Genomic DNA, 14183 nt, shown 5'->3' on the forward strand with positions numbered 1-14183 from the left:
GTCCATATAATGACTTGACAAGTCTAAAAACTTTGTTTTCATTACCAGGAGCCACATAACCCTCAGGTTGATCCATATAGATCTCTTCTTCAAGATCGCCATACAAAAAGGCAGTCTTCACATCCATTTGATGGACTGAGAAATTATAAATAGAAGTCAGTGCAATAAGCACTCTAATAGTGGTCATCCGGGTAACCGGAGAATAGGTATCAAAATAATATATTCTATCCTTTTATTTGAACCACTTGGCAACCAGTCTCGCGTTGTACTTGTCAATGGATCCATCTGGTTTCAACTTCTTCTTAAAGATTCATTTACACCCAATAGTAGAACTACCATGAGGGAGGTCAACCAATTCTCAACTGCCATTAGAGACAATGAAGTCTATTTCACTCTTTATGGCTTCTTTCCAATGCCTTGCTTCAGGTGAAGCCATCGCATCTCGGAAAGTGGGAGGATCATCCTCGATAAGGTAAGTGATAAAATCACTTCCCAAATCTTTGGTAATCCGTGGTCTCTTGCTCCTTCTAGGTTCAACCACTTCCTCAGACTCAATGGGTCTAGGATGAGAACAAGATGGTTCTACCCCCACATCTATCATTATTTCCACATGTTCGGGAATAGAACCAGAAGTTGAAGGTATATCTAAAGAAGAAAGATTCTGAGGTACACCAACTTTCATGAGAAATACATCCTCAAAGAATGTAGCTTCTTGAAGCTCAACAATAGAGTTTACATCTATGCTAGATATCTCAGACTTAATTACTAAGAACTTGTAGGCATAGTTGTTCTTTATATAACCCAAAAAGACAACATCTACTGTTTTAGGACACAATTTCTTCCTATTGTACTCTGAGACGAGTACCTTAGCAAGACACTCACACACTTTAAGGTATTTCAAGCTAGATTTCCTATTTCTCCAGAGTTCAAAAGGGTTACTATCCTTATGCTTCTGAGGAACTCTATTCAGAATATGACAAGCCGTATTCAAAGCATCCCCTCATATATAGGTAGGTAATCCAGAACTCCCAAGTAGAGCATTTATCATGTCAGTTAGGGTTCTATTCTTTCTTTCTGCAATCCCATTAGATTGAGGAGAATATGGAGCAGTAAACTCATGAACTATGCCAACAGATTTACAATATTTATCGAGTTTATTAGAGGTATATTCTCCTCCTTTATCAGACCTCAATCTTTTAAGTTTTCTACCAGTTTGTGTTTCTGCTTCATTCTTAAAAATAAGAAACTTATCAAAAGCTTCATCTTTTGATTTTAGCAGATACACATAACAGTATTTAGTGCCATCATCTATAAAAGTGATAACATACTTTTTATGATTTCTGGTTAACACTCCATTAAACTCACAGATATCTATGTGCACCAGATCTAATATTTCAGAATCTCTAACAATCGTATGAAAAGATTTCTTACATTGTTTTGCTTGCACACAAATTTCATATTTTTTAGTTTTATCCATGGAATGCTCAGGAATCATTTTCAAGTTCATCATGTGTTTCACAGAATTGAAATTCACATGACCTAATCTATTATGCCATAAATCAGATGATTTTATGTTATATGCAACTTTAGACAATGAATCAGAAGAAACATCATTTTCTAATTTATCACTGCAAACATGTTCAACACGAAGTTTAAACAAACCATCATCTAAATACCCCTTGCCAATAAAGGTTCCAGAATGTAAAATAACAACTTTATTGCATTTAAAGTTAAATTCATAACCCTCTCTAATAAGACATGAACCACTTAGAATGCTCCTTCTAACTACAGGCACAAGGTGCACTCTATGTAAAGATAGAACTCGTCCTGAAGGAAACTTCAGATCCATGCGTCCAATCCCTAACACCTTTGCAGCCGTTGAATTTCCCATAGTCACGGATCTGCCTGCAGTAGCCTGGTATGACACAACGATAGACTTATCAGCACAAACGTGCACATTAGTCCTAGTGTCAACCAGCCACTCAGTTGGCTCATAAACGTGATAGATTTGCGGGTTAACAGAAACATACTCAGTACTGGTCCCAACGATCTCAGTCACCATATTGACTTGAGGCGTTCCATCAGTGGTCCCATGAGCTTTGGCCTTCTTGGAAGGACGTTCCTTAGCCCAGTGCCCAACCTGCCCACAGTTCCAGTACAATTTGTTCTTTACATTTTTTTGGATTTTGGCCTTAGGTTTAAACTGGGTTTTCATTATAGATTTTGGTTTTTGTCCCTTGCTCTTAAAAGATCTGGTCATCATGTTCACTTTAGGTTGTTCAATTGGCATCACAACCTGTTTCTGGATCCTATGCTCTTCTTCAATGGCAATGGCTACCATAAGATCATCCAAGGAAATCTTCTTTCTACGGTGCTTGAGAGACATACCAAAGTCTACCCAAGACTTAGGAAATTTCTCCACGATGGTCATAACTTGAAACTTCTCAAGAAGTTTCATATCAGTCTCAGCCAAACTATGGAGCAACAACAGAAAATTGTGTGTCTGCTCAGTGAATGACTTGCCCTCAACCATCTGATATTTCAGAAACTTGGCAACCGAGTACTTTTCAAGACCTTGGTCTTCGGTATTATACTTTTTGTCAAGTTGATCCCATAGCGCCTTAGCAGTGGTAGACGAGGAATAGTATACATCGAACAACGTATTGGACAGAGCCAACAGTATGCAACCACGACATATATTGTCCTTTTCTTTCCACTCTACAGCCGCAGTGACCGCAACAGGGTCAGGTTCAGTATCAGAAACTGAAAGGCAGTCGAGTTCCAGAACAGACAACACCCCTATCGTAGTGAACCAGATTTTCATGCGTTGCTGCCAATGCTTGAAATTCTGACTGGCAAACTTTTCCGGCATACCGGACATATTCACTTTTGGTATAAAAGCGAAAGAGGTCGACATTCTTAGAATCTTCTCTAAGACTGTTGGATCATATTTCGGATCACGCAGTTTCACAATCAACATCATGACATAAAGCAAGAAATATAGCAGTATGAAAATCATGATTGACAGTCGATCGAAACAAGAACAGGGAGCAAGCATGACAGTTTCCTCATAAAACCAAAATTCAGACAACAGCATATGAACAAACAGATGCATAGAACACAATAAAAACAACGAAAGCATGTTAATACTGTGTAAAAGGCTAAGACGTACGAAAGTACTCTCCTTAGAGAAGATTCACCCCCACATACAGTGCAAACAGGGTCCAGCGTCCTTCTCCCAAGATACAATAGCCTCAGCGATCTGGATCGGTGCACGCCGATGGTAGATCACCCTTCGAAAACAACCTCAAGAACTACAACTGCAGACCTCACAGTTTTAGCAAAGCAAGAGATAGATAGATGATAGAGTGTACATCCGTCCCCTTAGAACCTCTCTAACCACGTTTATATAGACGTGGAAGAGATTTGTTCGAAAGGACATGACTCTTGAAGAGTTGTCCATTTTGAATAGACATGACCCTTGCAAAGAGTTACCAGATTTGAACAAGTGTGACTCTGCCAAGGGTCACCAGTTCTGAACGGGTGTGACTCTGCCAAAGGTCACCGGTTCCAAAAGTCATGACTCTTTTTCTTTATATAATCCACATTGATCTTGATTGGATTTGGCCCTTAAGGGCCAATTACCCTTACCCTTACCCGAACTCGGCTCGCCTCGACACGGCACAGCGAGCGCGCACGCGTGTGTGTGGTAGTCATCCCAACCCCTTGTTCTTAGGAACAAGTGTAAGAGTTTATATATGGGTTATAAAGCCTACAACAAACTCAAACACCATCAATATGAGATCAATATGAGACTATTCCACACCATCAAAACCAAACTTTTTTCAAAAAGAAAAAATACCCCACCCCACGTTTCTTCTTGGAATTTTTCTCTCCCCCTCTTTTCTTGCACCTAACGGTTAGTTGGTCACATTTCCTGAGGTGTGTTGAATTGCTATTGCTATTGCTATTGCTATTGCTATTGCTATTGCTAGGACGCCACGATGATATTCACGAACTCAGTGGTTACAAGTTCATGATCTTGGTTCCCCAAAGAGAATCTCAAATCTTAACTTGAGTCACCTACCCTACCCGGCTGCTGTGAGAGAGAGTAGACGTCACCGACACGTAGTGTGTAGAGCGAGGGTACAGTGTGTGACTCCACACACGCCAAGGCAGCCTACCACGACAAGTTTCCGTCAAACACATGCCTTTTAGTTGCTCCTTGAAGACGTAAGCACGAGCACGTCACGTGCTTTGCCCGCAACTGGCACGTGGTTGGGTGGAAATGGGAGGAAACAAACAGGAGTCGCGTCCTTCTTGCTGCCCTCCACCCCACGCCACCTGCCAATATTCAACGAACCGCCCATCGCGCCTGACCATCCAAGTGCGCTGCTGGCCACAACGTGGATCCTCCCTCCACTGTCAAAAAAATTACCTGGCCTTTACCTAACCGTCCTTTCAGTTTCAGATCAACCCGGTTGTGTGTGCAGTGTGGGGGGTCGGTCCATAGAGCTGCCATGACTTGGTCCAAATTCCTAATTGCTGGATCAGTCTGACCGTTCAAAGCATTGGACTTTTTACTTTCTTAAAGCCAAAGGCTCCAAGCAAAATGCCATAGCCATGTAAACGAATGAATAACTCTCTTAGAACTAGGCCCACCGCACATGAGCCGAACTTGACCTGTTCGAAATAGGATCTATTTACAACACTGATATGATCGAGCCTAAATTCACAAGCTCGGTTTGGTTTGGTTGGGCGTAATTCAACGGTTCATTGATTAAAAAAATGTAAATTTTATCAATTTTAGAAATTCACGTGCCTTGCTCGGTCCCAGATCTATTGGATTTTGATTTTAACATTTCCCCCACCAAAACTTGGCAGCTACCGTAATTCCCTGCAAAAGAGGGGCGTCTTTGTAAAGTGCCAATAACGAAGACGCGTGTCGACGCCATTTCTAGAAAACACTACGGGCACTTGAGTAATTATGCCCTCCAGTTTGTGTGTTGGCAAAGCAATACCTTGAGTAGGATGGGCTTCTGGAGAATAGTTTTTTCCCTTATTTATGCCCCTCGATCTTACTGTTTATTACAGGATTGCCCTTCAGGTATCATAACTTTTTTTTCCCCCACATTGTCTCGGTTAACCAACGCCGATATCCTCCTTCCTTTCCTTTTTCGTGTTCCTTTTATTCTCCCCTCTCTCTGTGTCTGCGACAGAGAAAACTTATAACGCTTCCGATTTCTTCGGGCTCCAAGTTTTAACCTTGTTCGTATTCTCCCCTGTCCTTTCTGTGAATTTTGTACATAAAACCGAAGCGTCTTCAGATCTATTTTTATTGATTCACGCGATCTTCTTCTTTTAGAGCTGGGCATTCTCTCTTCTTGAGTTTGATTTTATCCCAATCTCGAACTTGTATATCTCGATTTCACTTCTTCTGGATTCTGAAGAATTTCTGATACTGTGTAAAGACTTTGGATTTTTTTAGTCTTCGTTCTAGTGTTTGTAATCGGAGTCTTTGTCTTGCTGATTAGGGTTTCTTCAAGAACGGTGTGATTTTTTTAGGGGGGGGGGGGGGGGGGCGGGGGGAGAAGGCGTTGTTCTAGAGGGGATTTGGGGTATTTGTGATATCCGGAAGAGGGGATTTTGGGAGGGGTGGGATTTGGGAATTTAGGGTTTCGTGGGGAGATTTGGGCGTTGTGGTCGATCATGGGGGTTCCTGTTGCTCTTTACTCTAGCCCGCCCAGCAGCGTCTGTTCCACACCCCATCCTTGCCACATCAGTTCCCACCCTTCCATGGACTACGATCTGAACGTTAGGTCGACTTCTTCGTCGACTTCCGCCATTTCTCACAAGTCTATGGCTGGGGGCCTCTCTTGCCTATTCTCCTCTCCGACGGGGAAGCACGGGTCGAGCTTTGTGAACGAGGAGCTTGGCTCGATGTGGCACGGACGCGTCATGGCGGAGAGAGGCGAGGAATTAAGCAGCTCCTTATGCTACTCGTCGCTGGGTTCTTCGTTCAAGGGCAGGGATCAAAGCCCCATCTCTATCTTCCATGGCCCGGTTTCATGCAGCAGCGCGGGATCGAGGAGCCCTTCCGTGCGGATTTCGAGGGATAGGAGCGGGGATACACATCCACAGAGAGACGGGCTATTCAACAGCTTCGTTCGTAATGCATTGGGGTTTTGCGTGGATTACGATTCACCGAGCTTTCCGATGCCTGTTGATAGCGTAACAGATGAAAAATCGCCACTCGCCTCCCCATCCCCACCCGCTTCGATCGGTGAAGAGCTAACTTTCAATATGGAAGACAATTTCGTTGGGGATGCTTCGGTGATTGATTACCGGGAAAATCCCCATCTTGGCTATTATGGCAATCGTCGCCTCGAACCGTATGCTCGAAAGATCTTATCGGGTGCTCAGAAGAGGCATAAGATTTTCTACCAGGAGTTTGTATTGAAGGCATTCTGTGAAGCAGAGAGAGCTCACAGGGGGCAGGTTTGTTCTTAGTTTTCCATTTGAAGAGTTGTGTTCTACATTGCTGTTTGATCTCTATCCAATTTGCTTCTTTGTTCTCGAGCAAACAAATTATGAATGTTGAAATTCGAAAGTTTCTGATGATGGGTTTCTCAAACAAACAAATTATGAGTATTGAAAGTTTCTGATGATGGGTTTTCCCGTTGGTTCCCATGTTTGTTCAGATGCGGGCAAATGGTGATCCCTATCTGCAGCATTGTGTAGAAACAGCTCTGTTGCTTGCGGAGATTGGAGCTAACTCGACGGTTGTGGCAGCAGGGCTGCTTCATGATACGTTGGATGACTCCTTTGTGGATTATGAATATTTATACCGCATATTTGGTGCTGGTGTAGCTGATTTAGTCCGAGGGGTGAGTTCAACTAACAACGGAGTGCTTTTATTTGCATTTCTATAATTCTAATACTCTTCAGTATGCTTCCCACTTCGAACTGTTTCTCTCTCAGTTTTCCTTCTTATTAGAACAAGATTGTTTTGTTGCCTTCATTTTCTCTTCTTAAGTGGTTATTTTTTAATGTTGATCCCCTGGTACAGGGTGACGTTGATCCATTCACTAGGAATGATGTGTGTTAAGGAACTGTTGTCACTGAAGTTCAAATGAAGCTGAACAAGCGCATTTGACTTCAGTTATAAGAACTGGGAAAAGCGAATGAAAACTGTCGAATATATTCTTATCTAATGAAAGCATGTTTTTTTTTTTCTAGGCACACAAGCCTTAAGGTTCAATTAATAGAATTTCTGTTTAGACTTCAGCACACGGTTATATGCTAATGTTCTCTTGTTGTTCATGCAATATATGTTTTGAAATACTTCGGCCTTTGCATTTCTTATACAAATGGCTCTGCGGCATAAACAAAAAAGTGCGTATCAGGTCAGAACAATCCCTGATGCCGTTAATGGCATTCCAAATACCATGGACGTACTATTTTTTCGGGCGTTCGTTTTGAAAACCTTAGATGTCGTTCATACAGGGCATCAACGGCTCTGGAAAAACAAATGTGGGACCCATCTAAAAGCCGTAGCATCCATCCATGGTGTTTTGGGATGCGGTCGATCGCATCAGAGTAACCCGTCAGTGCTTGCAAAAGTGCAAATAAAATTGATCTTACCGATGATCACAGGTCTGACAGATTGTGAGGGCTCGATATGTCGGGATAGATTGAAATTTTTGGATTCGTCGTAAAACAATTAATTTCTTTTGTTTGTTTTTTTTATGTACGATTTTCTGTTTTTTTCTTTTCACAATTCATGGGGAGTTTCGTTTTGGCTGTATTTTTTTTGTTTCATTGAGATGTTTTGCTTGACCATCTTTTCCTTTCTTAAGTTTGACTTTTTTTTTATTATTTTTCAAATTTTAAATTATAAAAACAAATTTTCAAAACTATTTTCCTTTTTGTTGCGTAGCTGTTTAGATAGGAAGGTACCTTTTGGCGTCCGATGCACTTTCTTAGTTGCGTCGCTTCCTGAAATGCCTTTTATTTGGTTTGATTCAATGGCTTGGTCAAGGTGGCCCCCATGGATTGGTTGGACCGTTCTTAGCCTCTTTTGGCTTGCCATTCCACTTGTCTACTTGTCCTCGTATGTAGCTTTCTAATGTGTTCCAATTCATTGAATTGGGCAAGCTGTCCACATGCATCCGAGTCAGATTAGGTCTCCAACACAAGCACACACACACACACACACACATACAAACTATTTTTGAGTCTTAAACGCATGATTGTATGAGAAAGTGGATAATTAAGTTTTGTTCCTAATTTCATAAAAAGTATGCTAGAGCTGTTTGGTCTTCAAGGAACCTGGAGTGGTAGTCATTGTCTCTAATCTTTGGACTGTAAACACATAATAACACAATTTCAGCTTCCATATAAACTAGATAGTTGGAATTCAAGTTTTATTGCTGTAGGATATTAAACAGGAGATTCAGTTTATTTGCTATGTTGTATGTTCAGGTGTCGAGGCTAAGCCACTTGAGCAAGCTTGCTCGTGAAAGTAATACTGCTAGCAGGACCGTGGAGGCAGATCGGCTGCACACAATGTTCCTTGCCATGGTGGACGCAAGGGCTGTTCTAGTAAAACTGGCTGACAGACTGCATAACATGATGACATTGGATGCTCTTACCTTCTCCAAGCAACAAAGGTTTGCTAAGGAAACTTTGCAGATCTTCTCTCCATTAGCCAGCCGACTGGGGATCTCCACATGGAAGGAGCAGATGGAGAATCTGTGCTTCAAACATCTTAACCCAGTAAAACACGAGGAGCTTTCTTCCAAACTTGTCAAGCCATTTAGAGAAGTGACAATTGCTTCTGCCATCGAGAAACTTGGCTCAGCGTTGAAAAAGGAGGCCGTTTCTTATCATGTACTATCGGGACGGCATAAAAGCTTATACAGCATCCACTCGAAGATGTTGAAGTATGCTCTCTCTCTCTCTCTCTCTCTCTCTCTCTCTCTCTCTCTCTCTCCTGATGATGGTTGCTTGTGCCTGCAGGAAGAAGCTTAGGATGGATGAAATTCATGATATTCAAGGGCTGCGATTGATAGTGGAAAACGAGAGCGACTGCTTTACTGCCCTCCGCATTGTTCATCAATTGTGGCCCCAAGTACCTGGGAAGCTCAAGGACTACATTTCCCATCCGAAATTTAACGGGTACGCTGTTAGAATGGGACAAACTTTTGCTGACCCCGCGATTCAGGTAGCCTCTTCTGAGCATGCTTTTCTTTGACAGGTACCGGTCTCTGCACACGGTCGTAATGGGGGAAGACATGGTGCCATTGGAAGTTCAGATTCGGACCAGGGAGATGCATCTGCAAGCAGAGTTTGGCTTTGCAGCTCACTGGAGGTACAAGGAAGGAGACTGCAAGCATCCCTCCTTTGTGCTTCAGATGGTGGAATGGGCAAGATGGGTTGTAACCTGGCAATGCGAGGCAGCGAGCCGAGGCCCTGCTTTGCTGGATGGGGATTCCATCAGGCCATCTTGCCCCTTCCCTTCTCATTCCGATGACTGTCCATACTCATACGTCCCTCGTAGTCAACAAGACGGGCCCTTTTTTGTGATTGTGCTGGAAAACGACAAGGTCCGGTGCCTTTCCACTTTTGTCTACATAAGATACTCTCTGTTTGGTCCTTTGCAAACTAAATGATTAACTCGGTGCGTGCTTCAGATGTCTGTGCAGGAGTTTGCAGCCAACTCTATGGTGATGGATTTACTGGAAAGAGTCGGGCAGGAGGGCTCAGCTTACGGGGTCCCTGTTAAGGAGGAGCTGCGGCCAAGGCTGAACGGACTGCCGGTGGGTGATCCTCATCGCAAGTTGAAGATGGGGGATGTGGTGGAGCTGACTCCATCGATACCGGATAAATCTTTGACAGAATGTAGAGAAGAAATACGTCGCATGTTTGATAGGGATCTAACTTTTAGCAGGACGGGAATGGCGGGAAGTATATGACCACCCTTGTTACTTTTCTTTTGTATATATTTTCTCAAGCATAGACACCTCTCCCTATAAGTGTACAGGTGGGGGTGTATGGGAACTGTACGGGCTAGGTGTGTGCTAATTGATCTCTTGTGTAACTTGGGTCTCCATTTGTGACTCCAAAATGTATCAGCAATTCATTCCTCAAAAAATGCATGTTTGCTTTTTTCTTGTCCTCCGCATACAGAGAATTGGTATTACTTCATAAAACCACCATATTTCCCTTAGTTGCATAAGATATCAAGACGAAGATTGTACACTGAATTTAGTGGATGGTGCCATTTAAAGCACGTCTCCAGAGCTTTTCTGTCCCCTCTTGTCCATTACAAATCTATTTAAAAGGAAAAAAAAACTACAACCACAAGAGATGAGGTCCATTTAAAGCGTTTCCCGGCAAAAAAGAGGAAATGAGACTCTTTTGATGGGATTGTTGTTGTTCCATCCTTTGGTCTTGTGGGATATTCGGATTTTTTGTGCATCATCTGAATATATTAAAAACAAAAATCACAGATTTCTGATGAGTAAGACAGAATTATGAACATCATGAGAGTAGTACGTCGTAGTGTTTTTGTCATCTCGTCGGCTTGATGTATTGATGAAAGATTGTCAATTCTCGACAACCATCAAATATTAGCAGTTACTGCTTCATTCAAAGCACTAGGAGGAATGTCTGCAAAACTAATCAACATTTAAAGCACAAGTTGACGAAAAGGAATCCCAAAAACTAGTTTATTTAAAAGATTTCAAGTCCAACAACTTTCATAACACAAAGTTTAGCATACCATGAGCACTTACGTTTAATATTTTTTTTTTTTTGCTCTGATGATACAGATGATGGCCTCTCTTTACCAAAAAAGATGAGAGCGTCACATAAGAGAAAACATTGTAAATCATGTTTATTAGATTGCTTCACTTTTTGACCTCTCAAATAACATTGTTTCTGATGGAAGCACACACGTGCAATTCATTTTTAAATAGGTTTTGGATAGAAGCAAGTGCTTCTCACTTTTTAAAACCTCAGATCTAGATCATCCATCATCCTCTTCTTTGTTTCCGTTTTATCATGCACAATAAGGCACTCAATATTATTCTAAAGGCTTAAGCTTTTAGCTCATCAATCATTAACTTTGGAGCTGCCAGACTTCCAAACGAGCTCAGACAGAATAGAGCTGCGCAGAGGCGGCGCTCGATGAGTTCACGGTTTCGTTTAGGCATCCTCGGGCGTCCCTTCGTGCCTCTTTCTCAATCTCTCTTCCGAAACGTTTTGACGGTGGGGATTTCTTCAGGATCGAGGCATGCGAAAACGGGCGGCAGAGGCGCCTTGTCCTCTCCGCGGAGTCCCACGTCTATATCTAGTCGATCACTCACGCCTGGAGCTTCCGTCTTCCAGATGCCCAGAAACAGGTCAGAACCTGAAAAGGGGAAGGCGTCTGTTTAGGGCGTATTCTCCCTTTTGAAAAGTTCTCCCCTTAATTTGCTTCCTTTATTTCTGTCAATGAGCGATCTCTCTTAATGTTTGAGATTTAGGGCTTAACTCCGCCTTATGGATATGAGCTTGTTGAGATATGAACTGTTCCTTGCGATGTCTACCCATCTTCAACCTATTGCAAACTTAATGATCGATTATTTGCAGTTGCAAGACATTCAGGGGTTAGCTGACAGGATGGCTGCATTGATGTGTGTATCTGATGATTTGAACTCAACTTCTGAAGCTATGAGCTTTGAAGGGAAAGAACTAGAGGAAAGCATTTCCAAGGATGATCCTGTGGATATTGTAAAGAGAAAATTGCACGTCCATGGAGGAAGGGAATGAAGCTCAATGACTGGGGCTTGAGGAGCTTGATATAGACGATGCTACGTTGCTTTCGCTTGATATACCTAGGAAATTTCCTGTTCGTTGCATGTCCTCTATACGTGAACTTTACTTAAAATTTACTACAAATGACGGTACTGTATTGCAAAAATGATGCTCTTCTTGAAATGCCTTCAAAATTGTTAAATAAATTTTTTATTTTATTTTTATGATCTTTTTAGCCCTAGCACCCATAGTTTTCGGTGAGAATTTTTTTCATATACGTATCTCAGAATCCTGTGAGCAATGGCTAGGTGAGAGATCCTTGGGTCATAGCATGAATTGGCTAATGAGATTGACCGCATATATGATGTCAGGTCTAGTAATGGTGAGGTAGATTAGGCATCCCATGAGTCTTTGAAAGGTACTGATGTCACGTACGGGTTCTTCCTCATCCTTATTGACTTTGTGGTTTTGGTTGATCGACGTATTGATGGGCTTGGCTTCGAGCATGCGAGCTTCTTTGAGTAAGTTCATTGTATATTTCCTTTGACACAAGAATATTCTTTTATCTGACTGGGCGACTTCTATACCAAGAAAGTAGGGGAGTTTTTCAAAGTCTTTGATTTTAAATTTTTGATGGAGATGGTCCTTTACTTCATTAATTAACCTGGGATCGTCCCCTGTTATGAAGATATCATCTACGTAGACGAGAATAATGATGGTGCTTGTGGTGCTCTTTTTTGCTGAACATAGAGTACTCAGATGGGCTTCTTTGAAAACCAAATTGTGTGAGGGTATCGCTGAGTTTAGCGAACCATGCGCGGGATGATTGTTTGAGACCATACAAAGCTTTCCTTAGTTGGCAGGCGAGGTTCTTATTGCTTGTATTGGGGTGTCCTGGTGGTAGCTCCATGTATACATCTTCTTCAAGTTCTCCATGTAAGAAAGCATTCTTGACATCAAGTTGATATGGGGTCATCTTTGATTAGCGGCAACAGATAAGAGAATCCTGAAGGAATTCATTTTGACAATTGGAGTAAAAGTCTCGTGATAGCCAGTCCCTTCCACCTGGGTGTACCCTTTTGCGACTAGTCTCGCCTTATACCATTCAATAGTTTCGTCACTACGATACTTGATTTTGTATGTCCATCGACAACCTACCAGTCTTTTGACTGGAGGGAGGGGGGCAACTTCCCATGTCTCATTCTTTTTTAGAGCTACAAGTTCTTCATCTCTCCAGACTTATTGGGCATTGTATTCTCTGAACATTGATGGCTTCGTGTTAGAGTACACGTTTCATAGGTATGAGAGGTATGCGTTTGAGAAGCTATCGAACAATATGTGCCTCTCGATTGGGTGATCGATAGATCTAGCAAATTAGGTGTAGAAGTCTCTCAGTTTGTTGGGACATTTGGTAGTTATGCCAGATTTTTATGGTATGATGGCTTGCTCAACAGGACTCTCGGCAAGCATTTGTGCACTCAGACTAGTGGAGGCTTCAATGACATCGATGTTGGGACACACAGACGAGGTATTATCGACAATCTTGGTAAGAGATATATCTCTGACATCTATGGTGGGTAGGACTGGGACCGTATCCTACGATGTGCGCTCTTTCTGAAGTTCATTATCGAAAAAGGATGACTCATTATCTTGGTAGTGGAGCTCTTCCTCGAAAAACTTAATATCTTGGGAGAAAAAAAGTTTCTTGCTCAAGGGGTCATAGAACTTGTATCCCTTTTTTACAAGAGAGTATCCCAGAAATATGCATTTAGTCACCCTTCTTTCAAGTTTGTCTCTATGTCGCTCTTGTAGGTGGACAAAACACTTACACTCGAACACCCATAGATGTGACAAGGATAGACTTTTCCCCCTAATCATTTCCATGGGGGTCATGTAGTTGATGGCTTGGTTGGGTAGACGGTTTGACACATAGCAGGCGGTGGATATGGTGTCTGCCGATAAGCCCTTGGGGACGTTCATGTGAAACATAAAGGCTCTCACTATGTTCAAGCGAGTTCTATTTTTGCACTCGGCAACACCATTTTGTTGGAGTGTGCCGACACAACTGGTTTGGTGGGTAATGACACGGTTGGTGAGGTGTTTAGTGAACTTGGTGTTGACATAATTTATCCCATTGTCCAAATAAAAGGTTTTGATTTTAGCATTGAACTGAGTTTCAACCATGTTCTCAAATTTCCTATAAGTATTGAAGACTTCGTCCTTGTGTTTGAGCAAATATACCCACGTTGTATGTGAGCAATCATCAGTAAAGGTTACAAAGTATCTAAAACCAAAGTACAATTCAATAGGGGCCGCCCCCCATACATCGAAGTGAATAAGTGAAGATTTCTCATCGCTTTTTGTTTCAGACAAAGGAAAAA

At 42.1% G+C, this 14183-nt stretch overlaps 1 protein-coding gene and 1 long non-coding RNA gene across 2 annotated transcripts; both read left to right on the forward strand.

Moving 5' to 3' along the window:
* The first annotated feature begins 5178 nt into the window (after nucleotides 1-5178).
* LOC149812546 (putative GTP diphosphokinase RSH2, chloroplastic) lies at nucleotides 5179-10174 on the forward strand. The gene is made up of 6 exons (XM_089993756.1): nucleotides 5179-6498; nucleotides 6702-6887; nucleotides 8485-8945; nucleotides 9022-9180; nucleotides 9260-9608; nucleotides 9696-10174. Exons 1-6 carry the CDS (start codon nucleotides 5710-5712, stop codon nucleotides 9975-9977), a joined length of 2226 nt encoding a protein of 741 aa, XP_089849882.1. The 5' UTR covers nucleotides 5179-5709; the 3' UTR covers nucleotides 9978-10174.
* Nucleotides 10175-11093: 919 nt separating this feature from the next.
* Nucleotides 11094-12008, forward strand: LOC149812547 (uncharacterized). Its single transcript, XR_016428601.1, has 2 exons — nucleotides 11094-11408; nucleotides 11638-12008. It is a non-coding gene; the product is annotated as an uncharacterized LOC149812547 (long non-coding RNA).
* The last annotated feature ends 2175 nt before the right edge of the window (nucleotides 12009-14183 follow it).

This window comes from Nuphar pumila, chromosome 17 (genome assembly GCF_984573655.1).
Source record: "Nuphar pumila chromosome 17, dmNupPumi1.hap1.1, whole genome shotgun sequence".
NCBI classification, from domain to species: Eukaryota; Viridiplantae; Streptophyta; class Magnoliopsida; order Nymphaeales; family Nymphaeaceae; genus Nuphar; species Nuphar pumila.

What these genes read in the sequence shown, in the direction of transcription:
- LOC149812546 (XM_089993756.1), top strand. Translation starts at nt 5,710, where the DNA reads ATGGGGGTTCCTGTTGCTCTTTACTCTAGCCCGCCCAGCAGCGTCTGT. An exon ending in TAGCTGATTTAGTCCGAGGG is followed by an intron (nt 6,888 to 8,484) that starts GTGAGTTCAACT and finishes TTGTATGTTCAG; the next exon opens with GTGTCGAGGCTAAGCCACTT. An exon ending in TTGTGCTGGAAAACGACAAG is followed by an intron (nt 9,609 to 9,695) that starts GTCCGGTGCCTT and finishes TGCGTGCTTCAG; the next exon opens with ATGTCTGTGCAGGAGTTTGC.